Source organism: Dermacentor silvarum, chromosome 10 (genome assembly GCF_013339745.2).
Source record: "Dermacentor silvarum isolate Dsil-2018 chromosome 10, BIME_Dsil_1.4, whole genome shotgun sequence".
Lineage (NCBI taxonomy): Eukaryota > Metazoa > Arthropoda > Arachnida > Ixodida > Ixodidae > Dermacentor > Dermacentor silvarum.
Genome location: NC_051163.1, coordinates 66,043,427 through 66,065,564, shown reverse-complemented (window position 1 = coordinate 66,065,564; position 22,138 = coordinate 66,043,427). Strand labels below are relative to the sequence as shown.

Here is a 22,138-nt window from a genome sequence, read left to right as displayed (position 1 = left end):
GTGAGAAAGTAATTAGCAGAAACATGTAAGTAAATTTAGGTGCACAAGAGGGAGAGCTGCTTTCTATTCGAACGTAGCATGATGCTACAAAGGAAACCCATGAAACGTTATTGGGTTTGGAAAGATAAGACTTTCATGAACAAAACATGTAATGGAATGACGGTTTTCTGCGCTGTACTGCACAACTGATCAGGCGCCATATTTAAAGGGGCTCTCCTTAGTTCGAACTCCATTTTATTCTAATAAATTTCCGGTCTCCTTAGAGTTTAACTAATGAGATTCTACTGTATTGACCTACGTATCATCACTAAGGAGGCTTCTTGTGAAGTTTTGTGGTGCTCGCTGAATGTGAAACAAAGTTATTCCCGGCCTGTTTTTGTTGCAGCTTCACTGTTTTGTTTAACTGTTTAAACTTCGTCTAGCTCTGTTGGCATTCAAGGTATGAAGGGATTGTGTGCGGTTTTTGTACACAGAAGCTTCCAAGAAAAAGTAAGCAGCACACCAGACTTTCGTTAACAGTTGATGTGTGTGTTTTTATTGGCTGGGGCGCCCCGTATAAAAGGACACAACATGACAGAAGAGAAACAGTAATTTCCAACATACACTCTCAACGTCAACATAAAAAGATATGCTTCCCCCTACAATTAATATTTACATCCCATGCGGCAGTCCTCTAAGCAAATCACTGAGTACACAATCAAAACTAGTAGTAGCAGTGACAGTTTTGACGGCGGTGCTAGGTGATGAGGTGAACGTCTACTTGTTCCTTGCGTGGAACTTCTTGGCAGTGTCGTTGGCGTGGTCCCTTAGAAGTTGACAGGGCTCAAACTCTGGTCCAAATGTTTGCGTGAACTTGTCCATCCACTGGACGAGCCTGTCCGCGCCGTACGTGTCGATGAAGTGGAATGGCCCACCCAAGAACGGTGGAAAGCCCAGGCCGAACACAGCGCCAATGTCGCCTTCCACCTGTACGGCAGAAAAGAACAAATGGGAGCGGCATTAGCTTCAGAAAAGATTGTTGTTCATTCATGCCATGCTTGTTTGATTCATGGGATTCAACATCCAAAAGCAACACTGGGGCTAAGTGATGCATTGTAGTGGAGTGCTCCAGATGAATTTTGAACACCTGAGGTATTTTAATGTGCACATAAATCTAAGCACATCTTCATTTCGCCCCCACTAAAGTGAGGACCTAAAGCAAAGGCCAGACAATCGGGCCCTTTTATGTCGACACTACATTTTTGAATGCTTTCGCGGGTTAGCATTTGAACCACTATGTTCGTGCTAGATAGGCTTTAAGAAAGTCTGTTGTATGCTCACGACAATGGAAGATACTGCAAGCAAACAAAGCAACACACAGAAGATAAACAGCAACAGCAGGTGGTGTAACTACACTGTAGCTTCAATATTTCACCATGGTTGCCACAGACTTACTGGATTGGCTAGAACACCTTCCTGCAGGCAGAGGACAGCTTCGTTGATGAATCGACCTGCTAGCCGAAACTGGAGCTCCTCTACTGTGTTGCTGCAGCAGAAAGGCAAGATATGTAAATCAGTGCAAGCACTAGCTCGTAACGGGGAAAAACAGAGAGATGCCGCAAATCTACATGGAGTATAGAGGAGCACAGCAGTGCATTCTTACTCGAGCTTCTTTGGTAGGGCGTACTTCTTGAGCATGTTTTCTGCCTCAGCGTTGATGGGCCGATCCTTGACACCAGGCTTGTAGACGTAGCAGCCCTTGCCCGATTTGCGTCCTGCAGGGCAGCAGCAACTAGTTCATGTACGAAATTGAGGCTACCTACGGTACAGTAAACCCCCTTGTGGGCTAGTTAAACTATGCTCATTTCAAGGGCTTTCACTTCGTTTTATATGTTATGAAAGCATCTGCAGTGTAACTGCAGTGATACCGTCCAAGCTGCATTCCCCTGTAAACAAAGAACTATTGTAGGCAATAAATACGAACAAGTTAATGCTAACTAGATTGTGTTCTTTTATTCCTGCTTTTATCAATATGTTTAATAGAAGCATGATTTTCGCTTGTACACTTAGTGCGAGGCTTATGCCATCTTTGGAAACCAGACAAATATCAGTGCGAGATTGTGCCCTAAATTCATTATTTGTGAATGAGTGTACATCAGCAGGCACATGTTTAGCTGTTTAGTTCTGTGCATGAATTTCGGCATGCCCAATGCACTGGTCAGTGTTTCTTTCAATAGGATGGCTGCGCTTTATCGAGGCCTCAATAATGAACCAGAACTGCAGACAATACAGTACAAGGCATGGCCCCATGAGTATGGGTTAAAAAAAGAAGCAGCACAAAACGTGACGCACAATGTCTAATTCTCACCACCATAAGCCATGTAATGGTAGAACTGCATCTCTTTGAAAACCCATTCATGGCGTGCAGCCAGTGAGTTGGTCCAACAGAAGCAGTCTTCCATTCCAAGCTCGAATGCACAATATTGTTTCCATTGTGCCAAACTATAAACATCACAAATTACTAAAGCTGATTATATGACGGTACCACTACTAATGATGGTGGAATCCGGTATGAATAGAGCTTCCTATGAAACTTACTAGAGGGAACTCTGGCAGTGTGATTGTTTCGCAGCCTTGGGAATGATGGTTAGTACATGGATTCGTACAATCTTTGCACTTGTGGCTTCAAACATTCTTGTGACATTATGTATTCAAAATTTCTGAGCACTCCGTAAACACAGAAAGGCAATGTCTTTATTTTTGTCGAAGATGATCAATGAGTGAAGTGACAAAGCCATCTGAAGCCAGACGGACGAAGTTTAGGCAAATCCATGTAAGTACCCATTATTCCCACACTGGCCAAACCACCACACTTGAACCTTCCATAGAAACTAGCGTCAGAGTCCTCTCTAAAAATAAATTCTTTGTAGGAAAGCCTGTGCTGGTGTGCCTGTGTTGAACACAGCTCTCAACAAAATGGTTCCTCCTGTCCACCTTCACTACAGACAAAAACATTTGCCAGCAAAACTTCTCACACCCTCAATCTCCTCCCATCCCCCCACAGATGGATGAAAAAGCATTGGGCACACTCCCAGAGACTAACCCAGAAATCCCGCTGCAACCATGTCCTTGAGAATCTGCGGGTTGCCGCCTTGGAATCGGGTGCCAAACTCCTTGCTCAGGTACTCGGCAATGTGCTCGGCCACGTCGATGCCCACTTCGTCGACCAGCGTAGCCGCGCCGACGGGGAAGCCAAACTTCTTGGTCACAGAGTCCAGCTCCTTGACCGTGACTCCCTCCTGCGTGCGTTCCACACAAACATGCACTTCTGAAGTGCCAAGAAGTCAACTAGAAGTGTTTGAATGGATGTGTTTGCAAGGCCTACCACCAACAACAACTTCTGTGCTGTCGCCATTGCGGCACTGATGACGAAGAATACGGTCAATCGAACCTAGTTATAATAAAGTCACATCGAACTCCAAAATACTTTTTTCAGTTATACAGTAGACTTCAGTCAATTCGATCCCCAACAGAGGTCCTGGCCGGCACTCATGCATTTTAAGGGGCCAAACTTCCATTATTTCAATCCTAAAATTGGCCTTGGCTGGATAATTCGACAGCATGCATCTGACCCCTACTGTGATCCCAATAGCAACCTCTTTAGCGGCAGCATCTGTCTCGGCGGAGCTTATGGGACAGTGAATGTGTTGAACACACGTCATCTCCCGTCGACAACGGACATTTTCGGCCCGCCTGAGGAAGATTTTCAAACAATAACCGTAGCCCACAATGTCCAATTACAGTATATTTATCAGATTCTAATGTGCGCCTCCCTTTTTTTTTTATATAAAAGTTGCTCTGAAAATTGCCCTGCGCAGTGCAATCGATACAAAACCAAAACCACCTTCACGGAGTTCATACAGTTTGCCGCATAACATGGCTGTATTGTGGTAAAGCTGACTAAGTACACAGTGTGATGTTCCTGATGGGCCAGCAAAGGTTCTCCTGTCAACTTTGACGACATGTAGGCAGCTTAGATTGATATGTAACTACGTAATTACGAGTGGCTGGCTGTGGGCCAAAATGCGCTTGTGCATCTAAATGTGCTATTTCAGTTGGTCTTGCCGAGTATTTGACATATCTTGAGCTGGCTGAGCAAACAAATATTAACTTCACTGTAACTGATACTACCTGGGATCTGGCCTTTTTGGTTTCGTTATAGCAGTAGAATATTCATTGGAAAATGAAAAGCATGGCCAAGCAAACTTAGACCTCCTTCGTTATATATAAATGTTCGTTATACAGAGGTATGACTGAACATGCAGCTGTGTACTTTTTGTTACCGGAAAGTGGTGAGTTGTTCGCACAATGTTCCCACCTGCAGAAGTCTGATGGCTTCAGCCAACATGGCCGCCAGGATACGTGTCGTGTAGAAGCCAGGTGCATCCTTGACTGTGATGACCACCTTGCCCTGTTTGAGACCCACGGCAACAGCAGTGGCTGCAGTGTCCTGCGACGTCTTCTCGTGGGTGATGACCTCCAGGAGCTGCATCTTGTCGACGGGGGAGAAGTAGTGCATGCCCACCACCTGGACGACGTTGAAACCAAACGGTGAATGGCGCTCACACAAGCTGGCATGCTTTTCTACCAGACTCGCTTTCACCAGATCCTGTTCCAATTTTCTGAACATCTGCGCACAGCCCTAGAAGCTTCTTGCGATGAACATTTCGTATTTGCAAAGGTCAAATAAAAGCAGCCAAGGGAACTGTGGCTGCACCTAAAAACAAACTGTAATGTACTGAGCTACGATCTGTTAAGAGCAACATGCGAGCGTATGATCCACAGTACCATCGAAGCAGTCCCTTCTGATTGTCATACAACCATTGGCAAAGTTACACGTGTGAGCTGCAAATACCAAAACGCCAGTTTTCAAATTGCACCCAACTTTGACAAAATCACAACTCGTGCGACTTACACATCTGAAAATTACATCACAGGTCAATGCACATGTCAGTACAGGTTGATGGTGATGCGACTGTGCGATCTGAAAGGGGGCAATTGACAAACAAGATGGTGGCTATGACTTGTTTCCAGCGTCTGCAATTACTTCCGCGCTTTGCAGTTTTTTTTTTAGCAAAAAACATGGTGGTAGCCACACAAGTAAGCTGTGGCAGTATCTTACGCAATTTAAGTGAGCATAAAGTGCATTTGAGCACTTCTTGGACTCTGTTCGCGTCACATGGGTTCTGGCAGCCTTTGTTAAAAGCAGGATTGTAGTTTGTGACATTACGTTGTACAGAGATATGAAATGCATTCAGTCCTACGGGTGCCCGCCAGGAATGTAAAAATATTTTGTTGTCATGAAAATTTCGTTGTTTCAGGCTTTATTAAGGTGGTGTTTGACTTATGCACCAGCTACCTTACATACTCATAACCAAGCACCAGTAAGGTCTTGAGGGCTAGTTGGTTCATAATTTGGAACTGAGGTTTGGACAGGTTTGTTTCTTCGTGTTCTTGTTTTCTTCGCGCTGTTCATACCTCAGTTCCAAACCAGGCACATGACATAGTGACAAACAGCACACCGCAATATTCACTGTAGTGTCTCATTCATATGACTCCGCTATGGTGCATTCATGCTTTAATTATAACAATGCAGTACAAATATGGCCAGTCTTCCATTCACTCGCAATGCAGCATAACGTAAACACCATCACCGAAGCTCAAGTAAGGACTCACCTTTTCAGGTCTTTTGCTAGCCTGGGCAATCTTGGAAATGGGCAGTGCAGAGGTGTTAGACGCGAAGACGCAGTGTGCCGGAATGACCTGCTCCACTTCTTTCAGCACGGCATGCTTGACGGCAAGGTCCTCGAACACAGCTTCAATGACGATGTCGGTTGTCTTGAAGTGTTCATACTTGAGCGTTGGCTCAAGCGCCGACATGTAGAGATCCCGCTCGTAGCTGAAAGGCACAGAAAAATGACAACTTAAGACTTGGAGGATAAGCAAACACACACGAAGAACCGACATAGGAATGGATATTCCAAGTAAGAACTTACTGTATTTACCTGATTCTAACTCGCCTCCAAATCTAACATGCACAAAATTTTTGTGGGCTTAAACTAAGAAAATAAAAGTGCACCTGAACACTTTCGATCAAGTGCAATGTGGATCGAAATCCTCCACCACGATTAGCTCTCTCCCACAGCTTGAGCAAAAAAAGCCAATTGCGACCAAAAAGTTTGATCCCGATCAAAACTGCACCGTGTGACACCCATATATTGCACTTATTCATAAAAGAAAAATATAACATGCCCCCACATTTGCAATCAGCAAAAAACTAGACATGCAGAATTACCTTCACAGATGGGAATTTTTTTTAATTAGCTTTCATAATGAAAGCAGCGTGTCGTCATTGCCTTTTGCAATTCATTGGCCACAGGCATCAAGCACACAGAGGCGGTATTCTCAAGCGATCACTTTAGATACTGCTATCACTTTCGAGAGACTGCATCGGACTTGTCGGAGTATGCAGCTGACAGCATTCCCAGCACTGTGCCAGAAATGCTGGTGGCCGATTATGCCAATGCTTACAGTGCTAGGTCGCACGAAATCTCACAAAAGTGACACTAGTATCTCCCAAGTTATTGGCCGAGAATACCACTCTAGATCGTAGTCAAGCACAAAATGAACCAACAGCAATCTTCGCAAAAACGTGTTCTGTCGCCACGTTTGTGATGGCGATGACACTGCGTCTGACAGCTCTTGCGGTAGGCTGTTGTCAACGCTGCCAACGCAGTTTTGGTTTCGTATCCAATAGTTACGTGAAGGCAATTTTCGGACCCATTTCATCGGAAATATGGTGCACGTTAGAGTTGGGGTAAATGCGGTATTTTAAAAGAAAAAAAAAAACAACTCATTCAAGCATACCACCATCCTTCCCTTTAGCAGGGAGAGTTGGACCAATCCACCACAAGAACTACAGTTAAACCTGCTTATAACGAACCTCCATATAACGAATTCCTGGATATAACGAAGTTTTTCTATTCCCCTCTGTTACTCCATAGAAGCACATGTATTTGAGACCTCTACGTAACAAAGTGGCAGCGGAAGACCCCCTCGGTATAACAAATTTCCCCCTCCAACAACCTAGAGATATCGCCCCAAATTTTGTCATTTTTGCGCGAGCAGCAACCGGAAGCACCTTCTCCGCCGCGACGGAATGCGAGGCGGGCCTGCATCCCTCGACCCGGCTATCTTGCCGCCACGGGCGTGACCTTTCCCCCTCCCTTCATTTAAACCTGATCTTGCTGCAGCTAGCCTAGCCCGCCAAGCCGGCACTCTCTCCTTTTCCAGTTGATGTTGCCGACGCGCTGTCACACGCTGGCGGCGTGTGGAAGCGCCGCTGGAGAAGCGAGCAAACTGAGCGCCAAGAACGCACAGCACGCACAAAGCTACGAGCCGCCGAGGCACCTACAGACTCTGCCCCAACGCAGATCGCTTTCAAGATACAGTCGCGCCGCCGCGCAGTACGCAGTTGATGCCAGAGTACAGTACAACGCCGCCCCGCTATCCCTCCCCCCTCGCCGGTGCCTCGAGCGCAACAGAAGAAGGCGCGCTTCCTCCCTGCTTTTTTTTCGCGCGCGAGATTTAGACGCGGTCGTCGGCTCCCCTCGCACGTTTTTACTCGCATTATCGTCCTTGGACTTTATACGGAATGTCTATGAGCCAAAAACAATTTTAGGGTCACAATGCGTCATAGACGCCATCTTTATATAGCAAATACGGATCTCAAGGGCCATACTTTTGCTGGCGGAAACCGAAAATACGTCATAGTTGTCGCCCCCGGCACTTTGGGCGGCCAATGCCATCGTCAAGCCACCAAGCCAAGCAACTTGAAAAGTCAAAATGGCCGCTCGGGCCGGCGCGGGGTGGCAGTTCACAACGTATGATGCGGGAACGGTCCCACAGTTGCGACGCAACAGCGGGGTTACCAATGCACCGGGTTCTATGGGAGCTGTGCCAGGACCGGCCGAAAACGACGTAACACCCGGGAAAACGCAGCCCCCGGAAACGTAACAGCGGGGTTCTACTGTAACACTATACGACGCTACGACGCCATCGTGAAGCTCGCTCTTCGTTTCCGATGCCTTGCGCTTGTGCGAAACGACACGCGTCCACGCATCCGGTACCTGGTGTGACATTCCAAGGATGATTGCTTCGACGAAAACGGAAAACGGGTGCGCGTTACAATTGAGGGCGCGTTAGAATCGTGTAAATACGGTAAGCGTTCCTTTTTCGAATTTTCGTGCCGAACCTGCATATAACAAAATCCTCTTTATAACGAAGTTCTTAGGGAATTTGTCAATTCTGTTATATCCAGGTTTAACTGTACACTTAACATTATGGCCAGTGCTGATGGCCCGCATAAAGCTTGTTAACAGGTCTAGTCAAGTGGACTCGGCACCACGAGAACTCCATGCATTGCAACGAAGGCTGGAGCTAGTGTCAGCTAATCAGTAACAAAAGCCGGCTATGTGTTTTGAGAAGGGAAGGGAGCTCGGCCATTCTATGCTGCCGATCCTTCCATGAAGCTTCCATCTATTCGGCGCCATGCAGAGGGCAATCAGCAGAGTGCTTCTTCTGGTTCTTTGTTTTGGTTGACGCAACCCGTAGCTTTTGCTGCACTGCGCACAGTTGTCAAGATGGTGTATAGCTCGACTTCGACAGCAACGATTCGTAGGAGTCGTTTAACAATAAGACTTTTCTCAAGTCGACTGTGTCAACTAGAGGCCTTTCTTTAGTTGACACAATCTGAAACTGGCCGCATGCCACAGGCTTACGCGGAGAGGCGCTTCTTCTTGACGCCTTCGTCCAGACCCTTGCGAACTTGCTGCTCGCCGCGCGTCAGTCCTTTCTCCGCAGTGTCTTTGAGCACCACGCTCCAGCCTTTGTCCACCGAGACTTGCGCGATTCCAGCACCCATGAGGCCAGCTCCAAGGATGCCCACTCTCCTGCGAAACAGGATGTAGTTAGTCGTGCATTTTCACTGGACAGACCTTTGAACTATATCTCGTGAAGTAGCAGCCATTAGCGAATGATCACTTCAAGTCATGTTTGAAATTGCAAAAAATACTTGCGATTTTGGCTTGTACACTTTCCTGTCACAATATAAATTAAAGAAAAAAAAAAGAATAATGAAACCATATTCACCTGGCCTTGAGTGCACAGTGTCAACAATGTCGCCAACCAATTTTCGTATGCCAGCTTTGCGTGTGCACCATTCGTTAGAACAGTCACCAGATCCATTATTCTTAGAACTTCTAGCAATCATGGACTGCCTGCTACAGTCGCAGCTGATTCAGAGGTTCGACACAGCACTAAGTCATTTTATGCTTAATGCATGCACAGAAAATAACCATAAAAGCTAGAGACACCACAACAGTATATTGTATTTACATCTGTGGAATTTCCTATGATTTCTAAACCACTCACAAGCAGCACTTGGGGATAGACAATATGGGAAACAGTAGAGATCAATGGAAACAATGGTGTTGGCAACATGATTCAATTTGAGATGGTCGAAGTCTACCATGAAGCTGCAAAAGAAACCCACATAAGATTGTCAGCAAGAAAGCTACACAGCTGGAGGATTTGTCTGGGTTTCGGGATCGAACCGAGCACCAGTGCATTTCCTAGGCCGTCACTAGCTAAGATAACCAAGAGTCTAGGAGTCAGCCTCATAAGGGCTAGTTGTGCTAACTCCACAGATTTCCTTCATACACCACAGGTGTTGCATGACCACACATGGTCATGGAACAAATGCTGATGGGACAGCAACAGAACACTCACTTGACTTCGTTCTGTGGCTCTCCAAAGCGGTTCTTCTTGCAGGTAACTTGGCCAAAGTACAACCCTATGAGCCCCTTGGACTGTGGTGTGACACACAGTTCGCCAAAGCCCGAGTGTTCGGCTTCGTAGCCAAACTTGGGGCCCTTCACGACGCCAGTCTTCACAACCTGTGCAAAAACAGATGCAAAGGCTGTTGTCGGGTCCAACATGCGCAAGTGCCTAACTTGCAGAGTGGCCAAATGGTACCAAGGGTTGACCGCTCGATTTAAGACAGTACTGCCTGCCAGCATGCAGCACCTGTCGATGGCAGCAGTGTCAAAAGGAAGTGCCGCTAGGTCTGCCACAAGCGGGCGTGTAGGGCTCACTGGGGCCCAGCAGCAAGTGTTCTGCAACTTTGCCCCAACGCGAGCCATACATGTACGCATTAGCGTACCTGCGAACTGTCATGAAGCTTAACGATCTCACGAATATTGCACCAAGTTTTATGATAAATAGATGCTGTTCGTGAAAATGTTTTAAAGATGTTGAATGACAAGCAAGAAAGAGTGAAGAAAAAAAAAATGCCTACACGAAAGAAATTGCAGCAGCACCTGCAGCGCCATTTGATAGTAGTGGAAGATGCTGAACAGAAGGCTACTGTTCAGCATCATGGGTTGACCGAATAAACTTGCTCTAAGCCAGTAGGCTTAGAGCAAACTTATTCGGTCAACTTCCTGAAGCACGCTCAATCGGCGAAAGCAATGCCACTGTGATCCAAAAACAATACTGCTGCTGCTCTGCTGTACCCTGTTTGCTGCTCCTTATGTGTTGCATCTAAATGTACAGCAAAATCTCGTTACTACAAACACCACATTAACAAACTTTTCAGATTAATGAACTTTTCAGATATCCCCTGATGACTTCTTATAGTTTCAATGTAAAAATATTTCAGTACTACGAACTTCAGAATTCCGAGCTTTTAAGAATAACGATCATTCTTCAGTTTCCGTGTCATGTTAACAACGCCTCAGTACTACGAACTAATATTCCGAAATCTGGGGATTTTTAGATTTTCGTGTATCCTTCACGGCAGCCGAAACAGTAGACTAGCAGACAACAGGGCACAGAAAGCGGACGGCACGGCGCATGGGTTCCGAAAACCTGAGACGGCGCCCGAGAAGAGAAAAGAACGTGGACGAGAACTTTTTTTGTCCTACTGCAGAGGCGTCGACGCATCAGGTTTTGCGAGCTCATGCTCGGCATAGACAAGTGTTGTCTAGCCATGGAGGTGCATCTCTTCCTTCTTTCACCCTTATTTCTGCGCACAGCTCTTTCTGCGGCCGCACTGGCTACGTGCACGGAGAAATGTAACCTCCGTACTCGCGGGGATGCCACGCAGTCGCACTTTGCAGGACAGTGTCGTTTATGCGCGATTACGCTTTGGAATAGTTCAGGTGTCCGCCTCGAGCACGACAGTTGCGGTGTCCACGACAAGGAATGTGAAAAACAAACAACAAGAAACATTGCGCTTCAGAGGTGAAATGGAGCTTCTCTTTTGTCAGTAGTTTTCTCGTCGTCAGCATCTGTTTAGCGCGCGTCACTCTTATTATATGATGCTTCGGTGGTGCGTGGCGACAGAATCTATGGAAAATAGCAACAGCGCAGGTCGAAAGCCAACAGCAACGGTTTCGTGGATAGCTCATATAGTGACAACTTATGAACTGATGGGTTTATGGGCGGAATGGTCAATTTTGGGGCCTTCACTATAACGACCTTTCAGAATAAAGAACAATTCACCATGGTCCCCTGAAGTTCGTTATATCGAGATTTCACTGTAAATAAACGTAAAGTCTGTACGTGTCCAACAAAAGGTGCAAACAAACAAAGGTGCGTGCTGATCCCTTCCCCCTCCCCATCCTTTTTCATATCAGTGAGAATTTTTACAAAAATTCAAATTTCACTGGTTAGCAGGTATGCATCAGGCTCAACTCTGGTGGCTGCACATACCAAGCCCTTCCATTTTTATTTAAAGAGACACTAAACGGAAATACATTGTTAAGGCAGGCTAAATTGGTAGCTTATTCGCCTATAAGTCTACATCGTTTTCAGTGTACCAATATGGCTGTCGCGTAAAAATTGCCACCGACAAGTCTTGCTGCCATGCCTAGATTTGAATTGGCAGTGCCAAAACGGACGAATTGACGTAATCCTCACATGAACTCTCCTCTGCCGCTCTCTGTGAAACGTCCAGTGCTGAAGTCACATGAGAGGTGCCGCTGCGATTTTTGATTTCCATCTTTTTCTCGTTCTAAAAGCCCTGTTCTCACTGTGACTGACAAATTCATTATTACGGATGTTTAATCTTTTACGGATGTTTAATCTTTCAACAGAACTGAACTTGATATTTTCCTTTAGTGTCCCTTTACGTTAAGGCGAGCAGTTTCTGGTGCAACTGCTGCTCTTCAATTGATATCAGTTCAGCTATAAGAAACAGATTTTTCTGTTGCTCGAAAACCCCTTTTGTTTGTTTCTACCGAGTCATCAGAGTTAACCAAGGCATAAACCTAATATATGTTGGATTTTGCATTTACACATCACCTTGCCAATGTTCCTGCACACCAGAGACCTGCTATGATACTTTAACGCAACTTGAGAGAAGACTGTGGTTCACTTCCAAAGATTCCAATCAAGTTAACGCACTACCAATCTCCTGGCGTTTCACTTCCCCGCATGACACAAATTCGGTGGTAGGAGCCACCACTGTACGCAGTGCACTACAAATATGGCGAGAGCACTCCTATTTAACCCTACACAAATTATATAATTCAAACGAAGATCATTCTGACCTCATACCTGTTGTGCTCATCTTTTGCTTTAATGCATGGCTATCGCATTCTTACCCCTTCACAAGGACTCATCTCGCTCCTACAGAGAGCATAGGATAATAATATACCAGAGCCACATCAGCATGGAAGAGTAACAAAAATCGGTGTTGATTTCAGTACTAGCATTGTAGAACACTGCAGAAACGACAGTACCTCAAGAATCTTCAGCGGTGCTGGGTACAGTCCCTGCGTCATCTTCATCACCTGGCCCTTTGCCTTGTCAAACACCATGTTCCGCACCATTTCATACTGGAGTGCCTTGTTCATTAAACCTATTGTAGCAAGATTCACAAACAAGAAAATTGGTCAGACGGAATAGCGTAAACAAAGAAAGACAGGGCATCAGAATTCAACTTACGCTCCATGAGCGGACGTGTTCGGTTTGGCTTCAGTGATCCATCGGCGAGACCCTTAGCAGCCTGAATCGCAACTTCTTCGAGGTACTCGATCATCCGTTCATCTATGGGTTTTATTCCGGGGCCTGAAAAAAGAATGCAATCAATTTTTATTGTCAGAGTCGCCCCAAAGAAACAGTAATCACTTATGATGAACTAATTACCACGGTGTGTCATTGAAAAATAGGCTTCAGGCAAAACAGATGACTCAAGAAGAGTATCGTCAGTTAACAAAGACATTATATTAGCGATGCAGCTGTGCTGGTCACGGAATGTGACCATTTGAATTTGCTAAGCTCCACTTGTACCTGCCCATAAAAAGCCAGCTTAGCATAACAGAGCAAGTACAGTGTAGACCACTTATAACGTAAGTCGCTGGAGTCGCGAATATCCGCACTATAACCAAAACAACTATTTTATTGCGATAATGGACACTCCAGGCGCATTTCTGCCGTCGCTGTCACCATGCTCTAGGTTCCGTATTCACTTACTAAATAAATTAACAAGCACGGTGTCACGCGCGCACTAGCAAACATGAACGCACCTCGCTCGTTGACCGCGGAAACGAACTGTCAAAACGCTCGAGTGACAAAGCACGGCGAGCGAATTGACCTTCGTGCTATCATGCCTCTCGCTTCAACGCGACCAAGAAGCGGCGAAAACACTGCGCGCAGCGGACTTTCCCCGTGGCAGATTGCTGATCTGCCGAAATGGATCGTCGCAGATTACATCCTGCTTCGGTCCACTGAAACCGTTCCGCATTGCTTTGCTGGCGAAAATCCTCTGCTTCTGTTTGCGCCAGTCCCGAACGCAAGTTTCGGATTCTCCGAACGCCCGTGATGTGGCCCGATTTCCGTCCGTCTCCGGACACATGATCACTTTCCTTTTAAATGCGGCATCATGATGAACTCGGTACTTAATGCTGATAGAGCAGACGCAGAGAACGTGAATACAGACGGTAGACTATTGCCTAAGCACGTGTACTGCAGCACATGGATGAAGCTATGGTAGCTAGGCTCAACGCGCGTGCGAGGCGGCAATTTTGAAATGCCAACGGCTATATGGTAATGCAGATTTAGGGCAGTACTCGATGCTAATGCGCACGCAATTTTTGGACCTGTTTTATTGGAAAAAAGTGCTCATTAGATTCGAGTAAATACGGTATTTGTGGCTTGGGGGGAGCGTTTGCCGTTTAGGTTGACTCCCGAACTTCCAGGCAGCCGCACTATAACTGGTATTTCGTGTCCCGCAACTGCACTATAAGCGATACGCGTATACATAGAGTGCTATGGGAAAATTAACGGGAGTCTGAAAAGACCGTACTATATCCGGTCCTGCACTATAAGCGGTTACGTTCTAAGTGGTCTATAGTGTATTAACCTAAGAACAACCACATCGGCTTTTCCTCACATATGGAAGCAGCTGGAAGTTGCATTGGGTGACAACTGGAAGTACATGCGTGAAGTCGATAGTATGTACATATGCTGTTTTAGTGATTAAGCCATTCGTAACTAATCACTAGCCTAACACATCATTTATCACACAGCCTGCGACAATGGCATACCCAAGGGCTCCACGGTCTGGTCAATGAGCCCCATCTTTTTGGCACGATCCGCACGGATATTTCGGCCAGTAAGCATCATGTCCAATGCTGTTGGAAGCTGGACCTGAAAAATGGTGGTGTGCAAAAGACAATAACAAAACTATTGCAAGGCAAGGACACCAAGAAACTGCAACGGCATGGCTAACAACTTCACACTTACAAGTCTTGGAAGACGCTGAGTCCCGCCAGCTCCGGGCAGAATTCCAAGCATTACTTCTGGAAGACCGAGGACCGTTTTCCGGTCCTTGACAGCTATCCGGTACTGGCAGGCCATCGCAACCTGGAATGTTTCGTCTCAGATGAGAGGTTTTTCAAATAAAGCTAGAAATAATAATGCAGCTACGCTGCAAAGGTGCCAAATGCTGAACACTCAGTCAATCATTACACCAAAAGCCGTGAAGTTTTCATATGAAAAAAGGCACTGGCAGGGAAGTACAAGGTAAAACATTTATTAAAGATTAAAAAGCTCTTTGCACTGTCATTCATTCGAACAAATGTTGGTGCGAAACTTACAGAAGTACAAATTACTGTTTACATGCTTTTTCTGTCAGAATTACCTAATGGAAGGCACATCCCCAACTGACTGCAATACATCACAGAGAGGGCTTGTGAACTGTCAGCCAATGCTCTTTGCATGGAATTCACGAATTACCGATAATTAGCATATATTGGTTGCCTTATGATTACTGAACAACAGAGTGAAAGACTGGCGGAGCGCTGCAGCTGGCCACTAGCGAGCACAGAGTGAAAACAAATGTGCAGCACCCGGCGCCCTTGGGGCACAAGGATGAAAGATGTGTGGAGCCTGGCATGCCATCAAGAAACCCAGTGTGAGACAGCTGCTTGTTGAATAGAGTGTGAACTGAAAAACTTGCGCAACATCATCCTCTTCAGACCCCAGTTAACTCTGTGCATTGGATCTTTAGGCAAATTGTCTCCTCAGCATTATCAAAGGGCGACAGCAAGAATGTTAGCAGATTTTGAGCTCTCCAGTCAGTTTCATTGCATCAACAAATGTATAAGTCCTGCCTGAACTCTGAAAAATACTTTGGATATAGGAACAAAAGCAACTACGTCACATGCAGTGTACTTGGCACACATCTCAGCCATTTCAGAAACCTGCCTGGACTTTCAAGGACACTGAAACAAAATAACCTGCAACATGATTGCATACTGGTGTCACCAAGATCCACCCAAACGTGCATCTCTCGGCCTATTTTTCTTACTTCCGCTTCTCGTAATCAATTTGCAACACAAGTCCCCTTAGCGCTGTATTATGATTTACCATCTGGCATCTTTCAAAAGGGAACAGCGGAGGGCATGGTATTTGTGCAACCTAGCAAAAAGGGCACGAACATGTACGACCAACTGCAATAAGTCATGAGTGGTGTTTGTGACACACCAGAGCTTGTCGTACAGCTTCACGCTCTTTGCTTTTCGCTAGGTTGTACGAAAACCATGCACTCCACTGTTCGTATTTGAACGACTGCAGACAACAGTGTCATAATCTTTGCCACAGCTCTTCTCTTGGCATGTACAACTGCAGGCAGTGCCTGAATTCAGTACGCAATCTACTCAGAACAGTTGGCATGGCTTTCAAGTTTCGCGCCTTGTGGAGCAGATGCAAGTTTAAACTGCGACAGAAACATTCCTTGCCCTCATTTTCAGCCTGTGGCAGTCGGTTACAGACTTACACCATCAAGATTTAAGACTACTGTGAAGAGACATGACACGCGACATCCTTGTAAAAATAAACTGCGTGACCTCGCAGGTGTGTTTCCTAGTTTTCTGCGAACAGGTATGATGACCACGTGCAAGATCTGATTGATTCACCTCCAGGCCACCTCCAAGGCACGAACCCATGATGGCTGCAACAATGGGCTTGCGGCTGTCTTCCAGTTGCTGGACCAATTCCTGGGCCTCACGGGAAAGACGAGAACCTTCTGCTGCCGACTTGCATTTGTCCAGCATCCTGTTGGTCGGTGTAGCATGAATAATTCACTTTTTCTTAAAGCTGAAGGTCAGTATGTTACTCAGACACGAGAAAAAAAAAAAAAAAAAAAACCTCGACTGCGGCTACAAAAACACTAGCACAGCAACTCACATTATGGAGAAGTTTCTTGCTGCATTTTTGCCAGGAGTGCATAGCCTCAACAAAATAGAACTGAATGTTGTTATAATGACAGATATAATGAAAATTATGAATATAATTAACAAAATGACATTCCAGTTCAATGCTCCACAGAAATGTGCACATCTGTTACCTCGTGTCAATCAAGCAAATCTTGCCTACCAATAGCTATAACGAACTTTCCTCTTTCCTTTTCCAAAGTAAAATGTAGCTGGCCATTTCCACACAAACATATTTGCCCAGATACAGTGCCAGACGCTGCCACACACGGTATTTTAATGCTTCCACATCTTGCACTGCCTGACAAAGCACCAAACACTGCCTATTCTTTATTCAGAAATTCCCCCACTATGTTCAAAGGCATTAATTACAAAAAGAGAGTAATAGGCCTGAGAAAAAAAAAGGTATCCTCATTCACACATCACACTAGCTCAATTGACAATCGATTCGACGTGGATAGATATCATATATATATATATATATATATATATATATATATATATATATATATAAATGTATTTGCATACAGATTGTCCCTGGACTGGCAACTGGCATTCTCTTATCTTGCAAACCTGATCGGTACACGCAGATACATAATACAGTGGTGTGAAGTACCATATTTTCCAGGCCATAGTTCTCACATTGCGTATAGCCAAGTCCAAATGTGGGCTTAAAGAAAGTTTTATTAGACAGTCCATAGGAACAAACTTCGAGTGAAAGTTTATTAGCTTGTCTGCAACCAGTATGCATTAAGCAGGCAGAAATTTTACTGCCAACCAGTAAAAGTTTGGGTCCTTTATTAGACGTCATGCGAGAGTCAGTTTTAAGACCCACCAAAATCACTCTCATCCGGGCTGTCCAGCATGTTTAGAAGCAGGCTCCAATTTTAAATTTTACAAAATAATATCATGCACTAGTCCTCCACCCTGCCAAATTTCAACAATTAAACTTGTATAGTCCACATGCATGAAAGTGCAATAACTGTTGCCATCAATGGCCAGTCTGCAAGCCCACCAAGGCCCCACATTAACTTATCTTAAATAAGAATAATTCTTCGAAGGCCAGAACACGGTCACCCACTACTCAAGCAAGTGATTCACGCACTGCGAGACAATCACTGTAGTGATGGCCAAATGCAGTGTTGTGGCTATCCTTTCATAAAATCTACACAGCCGTGCAAATCTATAATTCTGTGTTCTTGCACAAAAATTTACAGTTATGACAAGAACAGACAGAAGCAACACAAAAGAGTTAAAGAAAGCTAATTTTGCCTTGCAGTGACACATTGACTGATGTATATTTTCCGTTCTACAGGTTAACTCAAAGCCCCAGTATCCACTTAACATACTGGAATGAAGTGATGGATAACATTTTAAAAAAATATGAAGTTAAACATAAGACTGTTTATTACCCATATTTCTCTTTATGTTTACCTGCTTTCTCATTACGCATGGCTTTGCACTTGTTTGTCAAAGCCCGTGCAACTTTAGTATTCGCGATCTCTCCATAATGTTTGCCATCTGCTGTGGGAAAGTTTCGGCACTGCAGAGATACACTAGCAGAGACTTAGTATACTGGAAGGTTCATACGCAAGCAGCTTCGCTAGTGGTGACATTTTGTGACACCGTGTTTAACCAAAATGTGTAGAACTATTACTGCAATGACCAACTCTATTTTGCTTATCTGCCAGCGTAAAATTGGATAATCATCATAGAGGCATTCCTGAATTTGTTTTAATTTTCACATAAGTTGTACAACTCTGGAACACTTTTAATGGGTCATGGCCAACCCCAGTGTCATCACCATCAGAGGCCTCTTGGTCCTTGTATCAGGGCTGAGCAATTTCAAAAATATGTGCATCTTTAAGGGCCCCTCACCACATCTGGCCATTTTGTGCTGACAAGCGCAGTACATACAACGTGCGCTTCTTCTGCTTTCTGGGGTTTTACGTGCCAAAACCAGTTATGATTATGAGGTACGCCGTAGTGGAGGGCTCCGAATTAATTTTGACCACCTGGGGTTCTTTTACAGGCACTACAATGCAAGCACACAGAAGTTTTTGCATCGCTATGTGCTACGGAAAGAGCTGAATTTTTCAAACCGAACGCTGTTTACCCTTCTCGAAGGCGCCACGCTCCAAGCCAGAGTGTTGATGTATATGCGTAAGTGCGCCTACGTGCGCCTACGTACGTCTGTGTTGTGACGTTGCTCATAGTGACACATTACACTTCAAGAATTATTCACGGCAACGTCTCTTATTTGTGTAATCTGTTGCTTCAATAGGCAAATTAAGATTTATAGAAATAATAAAGCACAAACCGAATGTGTGTTTTTGTTTTACTTCGCACCGCAGCAAAAGAGATGTACTTCCGTTTCATTTGCTTGTTCCCACGTCGTGCAGAGACGCGCGCAGAGATCGAAAGTATGTCATTTTCTACCGTACGTGTTCCAGCACGCAATCACGCTGTGTGATCCGCTTGCGTCTGCCTGAGTGTTCCTGTAGCACTGACATATATGCCGCTAGTCAGGTGGTCTCGTGCACAGTGCGCAAAATTGTGCGCTGCACAAAAAGCGACAAACGCAACAGCTTGCACGCAACACCATCAGCAGAAGTTTGCCGCGCAGCAACAAACGAGAGGATAAAAAAGACAGCGGGGCCCCTGATGTATGCGTCAAGCGATCCTCCAGCTCCGGTATGGGAGAACGCAGGGAAAGAATTTTGCTTGCAGAGGCTAGACGAGGGCAAGTAGAGAGAGTGTCTATGTTGGCGGTGATGCTCGCCTCCTGAAATCATCAGTTCACGGCACTGAAATATCTCTGCCTCGGCTATTAATGAACCAATTTGAAAAATTCTTGCGGTAGAACGCTCCCCAGCGTACAACCGAAATTTTCTGTGGCCTGGTGAGGGGCCCTTTAAGATACTAAATGTATCAGTAACTGTACCTGAGATACAACTGAGGTGTGCTGTATAGATAACAGATAATTCTACTGGATAAGCAACTCGCAAAGAAGCCAAGAGTATCTAAAGCCAATAAAAACAAAAAAATCTAGGCTTCTTTCTGTAGGTTCTCAAGAATTCAATTTATTTGTTTATATGCTCACCAATTACCATGACGAACAGAAAAAAAAAATTACCCCCGCCCCTCTTTATATAATTTGTAATAAGGGTCAATTAAGACACTCATTACAGATTATACCCAGGACATTACTTAATTACAGCCTGCAATTTTAGGCCACCATAAAAGAATGACTTGTTGGCTAAAAGATGTATGTTTCTAACATTTCTGAATAGATCACCTTTATTCTAGTGAAGCGTGGGGCTTTATTTCCAACTGTAAAAGCACTTAAACACCAATTTTGCTGGGTTTTGCGTCGGTGCTTGTGAGGCCTCCATAGCAGTGTTGCCTGGCAACCAGAAGAGAGAGTGCTGCACATATTGTATGCAGGGTTGTTGCTCTCATGGCCAGCATGCATGTCATTTTTTTTTATATTTAAATAGGAGAATGACTGTGGCAATTGCTTAACCATACCTGCTAGCATGGTGAATTTTTCACAAGGAAGCACACGACCGGCTGCCACCTTATGCAAGTGTAATATGCTACGGATCGCATATCTTATCGAGCAAATATTCTAGAATGTGTGCAAGCCAGCTTCTCAACATGAATGTGTTTACTACTGTAACTACCACTGTATCGAACAATAAATTGATCTTCAGTGTACAACATAACTTTGGTACCTGGCTGAAATTGCTTGCCAAGGTTTTTTTTTTTTTTTTTTTTTTTTTTTTTCCCTGGTGATGAGTAACGTTCAATAAATCCGTGGGCCAGTTCTGGTAGTAGCTTACAACAGGCCTCTACAATAGTTATACATTTATCAACTTGTATATTGCATCACATAATTTTCATCGGTATATTGACCATACATTTTGATACAACTTCAAGACATCTTGGCCAGCCCTGTTGATGAAAAATATATCATTCAGCATGTACAAATCTAACTGCTGCCCTGGATGGATGGATGGATGGATGGATGAGGCTGAACCCTTTAAATCGGGCGGTGGTATACGCCACCTAGCCATGACTATTAACATATTTTGTACTTTGTGGTGGGTGAAACCTGTTACCCGAAGTATATCCCACCTGACGTAGTTTTTAGCGTCACTGCAGCGGTGCAAAATGTTAAGTGTATATTTATGGGCATGTCGCCTTACGTGATATCTGCGCCAGCGATGAAGCAGCCGGGCTTCGAGGAGATCAGCACAGCACTGGATACTGCACCGTTGCTCGTGAAGTTTTCCAAAACGACTTTTACATCCTCCGTGACTTCGGCATTCAGTGAATTCACCTGCGCCAGTAACAATCCCGTTAACAACCTACCACATCCCCGCGTATAAATATACCAGTCAGAACTTGCCGAATATACAACAGGTTACCTTCGAATTGGGCGAGTCAAACCGTATGATGGCGACCCCATCTTTCACGTCGTACTTTAGGTGCTTCAATTCTGGAAGTTGAAAAAAAAAAAGAAAAGAAAAGAAACACGGAAGCATTTCAAAGAAAGGAGGGGCTGCGGCGAAACGTTCAAGCGAATTCGCGCAGACAAGTTAAACGACGAGGATCAACTTACGACGCATGCTTGAAAGCGAGAAGGTCCTCACTGAGTTTCCTCCTGCAATAGGAAACACGCCGCTTCAGCGAGACATATGCGCGCAGTTCTCGCGCATCCACGAGAACTTTGATGTGCACGTCCCAAGGTAACGAAACACACAGTACAAGGAACAATTTGCAGCAAGATAACACAACATCCCAGTCAAGTCATGAGCAATTATTACCGCGTACGCCGGTTCGCTTAGTTTCACGTAACTGCTGATCTTTCAATCTACCTACGATTACAGCGATGACACGGCGATGCGATGTAAAGGAAAAGCGACAATCCCGCTAGCATTCACACGGGCAAGCCCACAAGATAGGGGTTACTTGGAGTGACCCCGTTATTATCGCACCACGGCGCGCTGCTTTTCGCTCTTGAATGTTACGAACAAGCGAACGAACGTGTTGTCAGTCTTCATTAGGCACTTACGGATCGAGGAAATCAGATGAGGATAATTCCGTAAAAGTCCCAGCGCCCTACAAGCCATGCTTATTTGCCGAACTTCGCCTCCTCGATGACTGCTATGCGATTGCTAGCCGGCTGGATCGCGCTAAAACCCGATGCGTGCCTTATTTACATGACACGTCGTCTTCGTTTAAAAGTTACTTAGGCCACATTTTAGCTTTAAAGTTTAATAAATATCTCGCATTAACTTTATGCGTGTTGA

The 22,138-nt window shown here is 45.0% G+C and overlaps 2 protein-coding genes across 2 annotated transcripts in view; one reads left to right on the top strand and one right to left on the bottom strand.

The window, feature by feature from the left end:
• LOC119465927 (probable ATP-dependent RNA helicase DHX34) overlaps positions 1 to 3,463 on the top strand; it is a 42,398-nt gene extending 38,935 nt beyond the window's left edge. Inside the window, exon 18 of the mRNA XM_037726404.2 lies at positions 3,044 to 3,463. The gene's annotated coding sequence lies outside the window, so the exon portion shown is untranslated. The remainder of the gene's footprint in view (positions 1 to 3,043) is intronic.
• LOC119465929 (trifunctional enzyme subunit alpha, mitochondrial) lies at positions 484 to 22,028 on the bottom strand. Its single transcript, XM_037726406.2, has 17 exons — positions 21,901 to 22,028; positions 21,448 to 21,489; positions 21,254 to 21,324; positions 21,032 to 21,165; positions 16,524 to 16,662; positions 14,851 to 14,970; positions 14,652 to 14,754; positions 13,051 to 13,173; positions 12,846 to 12,964; positions 9,829 to 9,995; positions 8,820 to 8,990; positions 5,716 to 5,938; positions 4,358 to 4,567; positions 3,083 to 3,278; positions 1,643 to 1,754; positions 1,435 to 1,525; positions 484 to 966 (listed from the first exon to the last, which is right to left on the bottom strand). Exons 1-17 carry the CDS (start codon positions 21,956 to 21,958, stop codon positions 757 to 759), a joined length of 2,289 nt encoding a protein of 762 aa, XP_037582334.1. The 5' UTR covers positions 21,959 to 22,028; the 3' UTR covers positions 484 to 756.
• Between the last annotated feature and the right edge of the window lie 110 nt (positions 22,029 to 22,138).